Source organism: Brassica oleracea, chromosome C6 (genome assembly GCF_000695525.1).
Source record: "Brassica oleracea var. oleracea cultivar TO1000 chromosome C6, BOL, whole genome shotgun sequence".
NCBI lineage: Eukaryota > Viridiplantae > Streptophyta > Magnoliopsida > Brassicales > Brassicaceae > Brassica > Brassica oleracea.
The window spans coordinates 33,810,380-33,821,679 of NC_027753.1; the positions used below are offsets into that span (position 1 = coordinate 33,810,380).

General features: G+C 33.2%; 1 protein-coding gene across 1 annotated transcript; it reads left to right on the forward strand.

Moving 5' to 3' along the window:
- Window positions 1-415: 415 nt before the first annotated feature.
- On the forward strand, window positions 416-2,453 carry LOC106298058. The gene is made up of 3 exons (XM_013734160.1): window positions 416-445; window positions 923-1,701; window positions 2,017-2,453. Exons 1-3 carry the CDS (start codon window positions 416-418, stop codon window positions 2,375-2,377), a joined length of 1,170 nt encoding a protein of 389 aa, XP_013589614.1. The 3' UTR covers window positions 2,378-2,453.
- Window positions 2,454-11,300: the final 8,847 nt, after the last annotated feature.

Consider the following 11,300-nt stretch of genomic DNA (forward strand, 5'->3'; position numbering starts at 1 on the left):
CCAATAAGAGAGCGAATCAAAGTTTCATTGCAGATTTTTTTTTTTAAACTATAGCAATAAATTATTTTGTAGTGTGAGATGAAAAACAACAGCAGAGATTGTGAGAGCCTTTTCATATGGTAAGACCAACACTGGTTTAAAGGCATCAAGTAACTCACTTTCTTATCTTCCTATAACCTTGGCAATCTGAGTCTCCATGAACACTGACTTTTACATTAACTTATCCACAAATATCTTCATCTCCTAAACTTTGGCAATCTGAGTTTGATTTTTAAAGTATAGGGGCCAACCGGCCATTTACAAGTAGTGGGGGTCTATTTAGAAATAACATAGAAATATAGGTGGGTTTTTCTGAGTTTTCTTCAGAAGCTATTTCCAAATATAGAAACTTTACATTTTCATGCATTTCCAATCAATGCGAGCTCTAAAGACAGAGCAGAGTTTGGTGAGTAGGGTTTTAATATTATTTTGGCCAAATCTCCAAAATAGTACATTTCTAAGTTTATATCACAAAAATAGCACTCCAAAACTAAAATGACAAAAATAGCACATTTCTAAGTTTATCCTTTGAAAATTTAAATTTTTTTATTTTTCAAAATTTGAAATCTTATCCCCAAAACCTCATTTCTCAACTCTAAACCATAAGCCCTAAACTCTAAACCCTAAACCCTAAACTCTAAACTCTAAACCCTAAAATTTAAACCCTAAACCCTAAACTCTAAACCCTAAACCCTAAACCCTAAATCCTAAACCCCACCCTTTAACTTTAAACCCTAAGTTTGTGACTTTTGATAAAACATTAAGTGTTATTTTTGTGACTTTTGACCTTAAATGCTAGTTTGGGAACAAAAACTTGATTTAGTGCTATTTTTGTCTTTTTCTCTATTATTTTCTTTGATTCTCTTCTCTCCAAAAAAAAAAGCAACTTAGGGTTCTTGAACAATGTCAGCTTTTCAGCCGAGTCTCCAAGAATCCTTCATCATTCCCAACCCGGAGCCTCTCTTCCCGGCGGTCCAATTTCTCGACGGTGACACCACCTTACCTCCTCCTCGGCAGCGACGTCGTCGGAGACTCTCCCTGCGGCGGTAAACTCGTCGACTTTAACCTCTACGATCCAAAAACCCAAAAGCAAGTAAAGATCGAAAACCAGACTCTACCAAAAGAGCTCAATGAATCCAAGTGGATAGGCTCATCAAGAGGATGGTTAGCTTCGATGAACAAGAATGACTCAACCGTCCATCTCTCCAACATCATCAACCCCTTGAAGAAAACCATAACCTTACCTCCACTAACCAGAGACAAGTTCGAACATCTTGTCAATGTCTCCGTCTCCTCCTCTGACTGTTGTGTAGTCGCCGTCAAGTTCTACGGCTCTCGAGTCAGCCTTTGTCGACTCGGAGACTCGGAGTGGACTCGTGTAGACGTGCCTTGCCCATCTTTCCACTCTTCTACTGTCATTTACTCGGAGAGAGACGAGAGATTCTACTTGAACAACTGCAACCCTGACTACACCGGTCCAACCGATTTCACACCACCATCAAATCCCGGTTTACTCACTCCGGTTTGTGGCTACAAGAGGTTTCCCTTCACTAACTTTCTAGAGGAGATGCCAGAGCATGAGAATGAAACGTGTCTCTCACGTTTCAAGATCCAACAGCAACTAGTCCAGTCATCTTCGGGCCAATCCTTCATTGTTTGTTGGTAATCTTTTCATTCTTACACTAAGAACCGGTTCTGGGTATAGGCTAGTGAATTAATCAGTAGTATCTAACCCTTAAATTTTTTAGAAAATTTACATATACAAATCCCTGAATTTATGAAAATAATACTATATAAATTATTATTAAATTGTTTTTAAACCCTAAATTCTTTTTTTTTAATTACAAATATATAATATAGATCTCTAAATTTATAAAAATAATATTATATAAACTATTATTAAATTTTTGGTGTAAAATATTATTATTAAATTGTCTATGGCTACCAAAATTTGAGATTCTCATATGTCGTTGTCAGGTTTGTGGAAAGATTTACAGACAAAGGTGAAGCTGCGCCGTGGGGAGACACGAGTTACGACAACAACAAGGAAGGCCTTTGCAAGAAGACACACAAGATCATGGTCTTTAGGCAAGACGAAGAGCAAGGTCTTGGTCCTCACACTGATGATATTGGCGATCTCTGCATTTTCTTGGGTGACAATGAAGCTTTTTGTCTCTCTGCCAAGGACTACCCTGGTCTTAACCCTAATTCGGTCTACTTTGGCGGCCATGGTTTCGGTTTTGGTATATGCGATCTCGCAACTCGCACCATCTCATATCTCTCTGGTTCTCCTCCACCATCAGGTCGCATGTTTTGGATTCCTCCCAGCTCCGCATAGGAGCTAGATGAAGGCATTTAGGTTATTTTTTTCATGTGGTTGATTTGGTGTTTTGAACTTATCTTTTCTAATTTATTAGGACTTCTGTGTCATCGTTTTGGCAAACATCACTGGTTGTCGAAATATGGTTTCATTATTAAATTTATTATTAATCCTAGTAATAGTATTGCTTTTCAAAGAAAGGTTAACCCCTCTTTATTTTACTTATTGATATTGTGCATTCCATTTTTCAACTTTCGGATATTGGATTCAAGAGGATTCCATTTCTCAGCTATTCCATGTTATCAGCTAGTGACTTGGTTAAAGTCATCCAGATGGTTGCATGGTTTAAACTAAGCTATTGATAAGTTATAAAATTATCATCCAAATGTTTAGTTGATTTGATTATCAAGCGAGATAAGGTCATATATATGTGAGTGTTTCGGCACTTATGATTTTAAGCTATGCCCCTTGAGGGCTCATAGTGGCTAAATGGTTATTTCCTCTGTTGTGATGTGGTCTTCGGTTCAGCTTAATCTCTCGGTTTGTATGTGATTACCGGTTTAGCAGCTGTGAGCTGGTTGAAGATGAGAAAGCGAGACGGTGACGGTTTGGAGGAGAATCTTCTAATGGGCTTCGGGTTTGTTAAACTCACAATATAACCCAGAGTGGTAGAGTTCTTAATCTGTGTACGATAACAAATTTATTATATTAATTAATGTGTAATAGTAGGATCACAAAATCACTGAAAAAAGTGAGACGCTCCCGGACACAGTAATCGAGACACCCCATTATGACTTCCTTTTCTGGTGTCGGTCAAGGCGTTTCTCGCCGGCGCCGGGACTCACAGTTACCGGTTCACCTATGCCTCCTCTTCATAACTATGTTCTTTTCATACTTTTTACTCTGTGTTTCACCGTTCATAAAGCTGTTATTATGCGGTGGAGGGAAGATCTGAAGCTCTATGCGACGGAGACAGATAAGAAAATTCATAGAACCACCTCTATCGGCCTCACTTGCCCTCTGGTTGGTCTTCATCAGCGTTGAGTCTGGAAGTTTTCTCCGCTGCTGCTGTTCAATGTTTTTCGGGTAAAAGCCCCGACGTTTTCTTTACGGGTGACTGTCGTACATCCTTGGGCGCCAGCGCTTCCTCTGTTCAAATTCCGGTGAGGACTCCATATTCTCAAAGAAGCCGTCTCTTCCTGTCTCCGGGAACCGACGAGCTCTTTCATCCACTGTTTGAGGCGCCCCTTACTCCATCCAACACCAGATCTGGAAGCAGCCCTTGGCTTGATCTGAAGAGTTTCAGAAGCTTCTTATCCCTCTCGTTTCCCACGATGATGATGCCTGCGTTTAGTCTCCTCTGTAGCTTGGTTGGCCGTCGACAAAGCAGTCTTGGTGATAGCTCCTTCAACGGCGGCGGCAAGTTCAGCCTAGGTTACGAGTGCATCTTGGGTCTTTCAGCTGACATTGGGTCTCATTTACCTTTCTTTTGGGCTTGGCCCACTAAACTTATGGTAAATGTCAGATTTTTTACTAGTCAACTAAAAAACAGAGTCGTGGTGAGAGACACGATTATATCATGTATGGTATTAAACTGTTTAACTAGATTTGTAAAGATTTTTGGTGGGTTCACCGACATCTGTGATTTGTACGCATTGCCATATATCTACTTCATGAAGAAATTATTGGTGGGTTCACCAAGTCATGTTCCATGTTCGATTTCATTCCCATACCTCCTTTCTATGAAAGAAGAAGACTTCTCGGCTTCTACGTCGGGTAAGTGTTTCAGCTTTTACACCGTCTTGTTATCTTATGTAGCGGTCTGTACGGGGCCTGAAGATGCAAGCGAGACTACTTCGGTTTATCTGGTTGGTGAAAACTGGATCTCAACGTCACTTCTGACTAACTTTCAGCTCTCCGGTTTTGTCGTGAAGCTCTTATCGACGCATTCAAGCTTTGCTTTGAATTTGCTGTCATCTTCTCATGAAGACATATCTATTTTAGCTTCGTTTGCTTATGTAGTTTATGATTATAATTAAAGAGGATGTTTGATTCTCTCTAGTTGTACGGTTGTACCCAAAAACATTAGAGTTTAACGAAATTAAGTCGTGTTAAAAAAAAAAAAAAAATTAATGTGTAATATCTCTGAACCCTGATTACTATTATTAACACATATAGAGTGTTTTCTTTTACTTTTTCTTTCTTAGATAACATCCCATTTTCGAACATAGAAACTAGAAAACCAAAACTAAAAATGTAATAAGTAAAAAACTTTATTTGGTCAAAGGTGATCCTTCTGAAACATTCACTCATTGCATGTGTCAATATCCGATCATCTGGTTCAACTATTGAAAGTCTTTTATATTATCTTAAAAATATGTAATCCTTATTATTTTATACGGCAGTGTCACAGCGAATATCAGGTGTAACAACAGTCTTTGATTTTCTGTATCATAAGAATATATGTATGTACAGTTCTTAATTGCATACACCAGAGCAAGTCTATACCAAAGCAAGTCTACCCCAGAGGTCCGAAGGCAACTGCATTAAAGTTAATGAAGCTTCATCATAAGCGATTAGGCGTCAATTACTCATTGATATTTACTACTATGAATTTTTAATAAATTTTTGGGATAATACTTATTACTACAACAACAACAACTTAGCAGTAGTACATAAGAAGTTCTAAATACGATAGTGATGCGTTTATTTAAAAAGAAAAGTTCCACAGAAAAAAAAAATTGTAATAAGGAAATATAGCAGATATATATAACAATAAAATGAAAATATGTTGAATGAAGGCAACAATTAAATAAGAATATTAACTATAAGCTTTGTTAAATATTAAAGGTTGCTACTTCATGACTCATAGTGGTGAGGTTTCCTTTGTTGTAATGTGGTACTGAATTCAGCTCAGTGTCTCGGTTTGTTTATGATGTCCGGTTTAACAGTTGTGCTAGGTGAGTAATAAGTGAAAACATTTGTGGTTTGCTTCATAAATTAGAAAACCAAAACTAAAAATGTGACAAGCAAAAAAGTTTTCTTTGTTCAAACATAATCCCTTTTTTTTTTTTTTTTTTTCAATGAAATGCCATTTATTAAGCTCACCACTCAAAGAATGATATAATTCACATTCTACACAGTTTTTAACCCAATCCAACTCGACAAACCAATGGATCAAAAACCAGTAATAGCCAAAATCGATCAAAGAACACAGAACGCATCTTTTTAAAAACCCTTATTGGGTTGGAGAGGCAAAGAATAAAGGTATGAAACCAAAAACAGGAAAAGACTATTTATGGAAATTTCCAAAGAAGCCATTAGGAACAGCAACTGGCTTTGGCTGTTTCGTCGGGAAAGGAGTCTGCATAACCGGATATTGGACGGGAGCGCTGTAAGGTTGCAGTAGACCCGTCGTGAACGGTTGGGAAACGCATAGCTGCAGCGGCTGGCCAGCTGCAACTACACCTTGATGCTTCAAGTATTGGACATGTGGTGCGGGAGAGCATAGGTGGAAGAGGCGGTGTTCCCTGAGAAACTGGTTGGACATACACAAGCTGTCCTGATCTCGCAGCCATTACCTGGCGTACAGTAGAAAGAGCATTTAGAAACATATACACCAAGTAGAGCTCCTACAGTGCAATTCATTATAAAAAAAGTGAGTGTTTTGGATCTTCCATGCTTGAACAGATTGGTATGGAGAAGTGAATCTCTGCGGCTGTTCCGTGTTGTGGAAAGGGAACACCAACAGCATTTCTAGCAGTCAAATTTCCTTCCATATGGAACAAACTTGGAAGATGGAGATGTTTGGGGCATATAAGGGTTGGTTGTTCACAAGTTCTGGTTAAAAAGCTTCAGGGACAGGTAGCATGGGATTGTTGCTAGGTACATAAGCAATATTTCCAATGTCAGGCATAGCAGTAGGAGCTGGTGAAAGACGTTTTGTATGAGACGGAACACTCATTTTCATGGTGTCACTATCAGAGAACATATAGTTACTTGTTATTAAAATTTTATTCTTTATTTATTTAAAAAGATCAGTTTGGTGGAAATAGTATCCGTTGTGCTTGTTATTAATTGTTAGCAGAGCCACCAGCTGCATCAAAGAGGTGACGCTAAATTAATGTTCGTTCGTGATGTCCGGTTTAGCAGCTGTGAGCTGGTTGAAGATAAGAAAGTGAGACGGTGTCGTTTTGGAGGAGAATCTTCAATGGTCTAATAGGCTTCGGGTTTGTTAAACCCCACATCTAACCCAAAGTTGCAGAGTTCTTCTTAATTTGTGTATGATAACAAGTTTATAATATTAATATGTATTATCTCTAACCTCCGACAGTTATATTATTAACACATTTATAAAGTTGTTTTTCCTGGGATAACATCCCATTTTCAAACATAGAAACTAGAAAACCACAACTAAAAATGTAATTACTCATTAAGTAAAGACTTTCTTTCGTATCTTACTAGAAACATTTAATACCAACTATATGATATAATATGATATTAACTAAAGCAAGGTGACTATTTATTATATATTATTTCCTTAAATAAAACATACAAAATTACCTAATGTGATTATGATATATATAGTAATTAATGATTTTAAATAATGAAGATTTGCTAATAATCTATATGCTTTCTATCATTTTTGTTTAATTCTTTACTATTAAAATAAATTACACAATTACATTAATCATATATTAAAAATTTAGATTTTTTTTGTATATGTTGTACTTTGAATTTTTCAAAACGAGTATAAATTACTAAAACTGTTAAAAGTCTCACATAAACTTTTGTGATCAATGTTTGGCGCAGATTTTAACCTAAATATGTATCTCTTTAATAATTTTGAATCTTAAACATTTTCTAAATCTCAGATCAAAACAAACAAATGAAATGAGAATAAACTTCAAAATCAATATTTATATCTAAACTCAAAAATCAATATTTATATCGAGCAATAACCAAAATGACACAAAAAGAAGAAAAATATCGAAGATAGATAGGATTGGCACGTGAACGTAAACTTCTCATAACCATAATTAACTTTTAAATTGCTAAATCATGATATAAAACCGAGTTGACATAGTTTCAGTGTAGCCAAATAGTAGGCATGAAATTTTTCGGCCTAAACGTTAGATTTTTATGCGATAAATAATTTTTTGACCTAAAATATTTTTAAAATTGGGATCAGATTATTAGTAAACAAATTATGTAATTAACAAAAAAAGTTTTAAAAAATTGTTTAAGGGCCAAATATATTAATTCGATCAATAATATAAATTGTTTTCCATACGATATTTCTTAAATAATTTTCATATAAATTTAACATGCGCAAGGCGGAGGTCTTATCCTAGTATATAAACAATAAAATGAAAATATGTTGAAATAAAGACAACAATGAAATAAGTATTTTAGCTATATAAGCTTTGTTAAAATAATAAAGGTTGATACTTCATGACCCTATTCATGACTCATAGTGGTGAGATTTCCTTTGTTGTAAAGTGGTCTTGAATTCAGCTCAATGTCTCGGTTTGTTTATGATGTCTGGTTTAACAGTTGTACTAGATGAGTAATAAGTGAAAACATTTGTGGTTTGGTTCATAAATTAGAAAAAAACCAAAACTAAAAATGTGACAAGTAAAAAGGTTTTCTTTGGTCAAACATAATCACTTTTTGAACACTCATTTTCATAGTGTCACTATCAGAACATATAGTTACTTTATTAATTTTATTTTTTAAAGATCAGTCTGGTAAAAATATAGTATCCGTTGTGCTGGTTATTAATTGTTAGCAGAGCCAGCTGCACCAAAGAGGTGACGCTAAATTAATGAATTAATGTTTATTTATTACTTATTATTAATTATTTTTTTGGTGTAAATTGTAAATAAATTGTATCCGTTGTGTTTGTACATAAATTGTAAATACGACAAAGATATGTTCAGCGATAATACGATTTGTGTTCCTGTTTGTTATTTCAAAACCTGATGACATGACAAAATAATAAAGAAATTAACGAGTTCTCATTTTTAGTTTTATGTTATCTCATGACTTTTGTTATTCTATTCGGCATTTTGTTTTCAGGTACTTCAGTGATAACCGGGGTTTTTAGTTTTGGTGGTAAATGGCTCAAGTCTATGAGTTTCGCCACCTGGATTCGAAACCCGGTCATTGGAGGATTTACATTCGGACCCTCCAGCGCCCGAGACCGAAGACCGTTCACAGTAAGCCACATGGTGACGCTCTGGTAAAGTCCTTGCTCGATTCGGTCTCTAGTCTGGACCACCTCGGTGGAGTCAGGACACTCGGTTATAAAAAGAAGGTACTTCTCTAATCAAACATAGATCATATAATAAAAGGAGATAGCTGCTATCATATATATATATATGTGTTTTGCCCGCGATGTGAGCTTAAACATTTTCATAAATTTTTAGAAATTTTTTTGTACATTATATTCATTAATAAAGTAAATCTTAAAATAACTTAATATTTAATTTTTAATTATATAATTAAAAAAATTTATTTGATTAATACTTAATTATATAATTTATGTTTTTCAGATAACAATACAATATATATAGAAATTATCTTTTTTTAATTATATTTTTAGATTTTGGATAATTCAATATTCAATTTTTAATTATATAATTAAGAATTTTATTTAATTAATATTTAGTCATATAATTTATGTTTTTAAATTTTTACAAAAAAACTTTTTCAAATAACAATACAATATATACATAAATTATCTATTTTTAAAATTATATTTCAGATTTTGGATAATTCTTACTTTTATTAATAATAATCAGTTATCTAATCAAATCAATTAAAATTTCGTTTTTATTTTTTAATTTATTTATATATTTTATTCATTAAGAAAATTGTAATCAAGTAAGTAAATTCAATTCTCAAATAATAGTATACTAGGTATTCTGTCCGCACATGCGGGCATAGTATTTTTATAGATATTTATCTGTTTATGAATATTAAATCAAAACCAACATAATAAATTATTAATTATATTTTTAAAAAGATAAATCAAACATTAAACTTTATATTTTATAATAAAAAATATTATTACAGATAAAAACACAACATATTTAAGAATTATCTTATGTTTTAAAAATATATTTTATTTTTGAGAATTTTATTGTATTTACTTATAGTCAATTATCAAATATAACATATAAATAAATATTATTAATATATATTCATTAGTTTTTATCAAAATATATATATGCTTATTGTTGTGTTAAATTTTAAAAACATTCACATATATTTTAGAAAATTTATTTATTTGTTTGATTAGCATTTAATTATAAATTTTTTTATATCTAACTATAAATTTTATAATAAAATATTATTTTCAGATAACCACAGAATATATCTAAGAATTATCTTATGTTTTAAAACATGTTTTTATTTTTGAAAATTTTATTATATTTATTTATAGTCAATTATCTAATATATGATATAAATATAATAGTATTAATAGAAATTCGTTTTAATTATTTATATTTTAGATAATTCTAATTATTATTAATTTTAATCACTTATTTAATCAGATATATTTTAAATTAGTTTTTATTTTTAACTATTTATATAATTTATTCATTAAAGGTATTAACGATTTATTATTAATTTTAATCATTTTTTTAGTCAGATAGATTTGAAATTCGTTTTTATATTTTGACTAATTTATATAATTATTCATTAAGGGTATAAACGATATTAACCGCTCTAACTTTTAACGTGAGAGTTCCGTTGCAAAATTTTACTTCGCAAATAATAGTATAGATAGATAGATATATTATATATGTTTATGGGTTTTGGGTCTTGGATTTGGGTTTAGGGTATAGGTTTTGAGTTTATGATTTACGGTTTGGGTTTAGGATTTACCGTCTGGATTTATGGTTAAGGTTTTGGGTTTAGGGTATATAATTTGGGTTTAAGGTTTACGGTTTCGGTTTAGAGTCTAGGACTTGGGTTTAGGATATATAGTTTAGGTTTATAGTCTTGTTTTTGGGTTTAGGGTATATAATTTGGGTTTAAGGTTTACGGTTTCGGTTTAGAGTCTAGGACTTGGGTTTAGGATATATAGTTTAGGTTTATAGTCTTGTTTTTGGGTTTAGGGTATATAATTTGGGTTTAGGGGTTTGGATTTATGTTTAGGGTATAGGGTTTGGGTTTAGGAGTTTGGATTTGGGTTTAGAATTTAGGGTATAGGGTTTAGAATTTAAGATTTAGGGTTTAGGGTTTAGCTGGAAGCGTTAGCGTCGTTAAAATTAGCGTTTTTTTTTTGTAACTATTTTTTATTTAATTTAATATTTTTTAATTAATAATTTATGTGTCATTTTAATTAGTTGTAAAAAATAAGGTGAATTTAAAAGTTTACGGGTGAATCTAAGTTCTCTCCTTTATTTACCAGACCAGAAGCAATAGAAGATTCTATGGTCTACACACATAATGCATGTCTGGCTAAGAGAGAACAGAGACGTAAAAACATATAAATGCAGAGCAGAAAAAAAAATACAAAGCTTACTAGTTTTAGAGTTTTCAAAGGCTCTGACTTGAGTCTTACACCATTTCCGATTGTGGCAATGGTAGCCACCATTGGTTCTGTCATTTGTCTATATAAGAAGGGGGATGTATTGCTTGACAAAGGGTAGTTTCATACACACACACACACAGATTTTAAATTCTTCTTGAGATATAATTCGAGATGAAAGACTTAGGGAAAACTAAGTTCTGTTTGGGACTACAGTTTGAGTATAAAGCAAATGACATCCTTGTGCATCAAGAAACTTATACAGAAAAGATACTCAAGCAATTTAATATGGACCAGGCACACCCCTTGCCGTGTCCTATGGTCGTAAGGTCATTAGACCTGGAAAAGGATCCATTCGGACCTAAGAAACCGGACGAGGAAGCACTCGGACCGGAC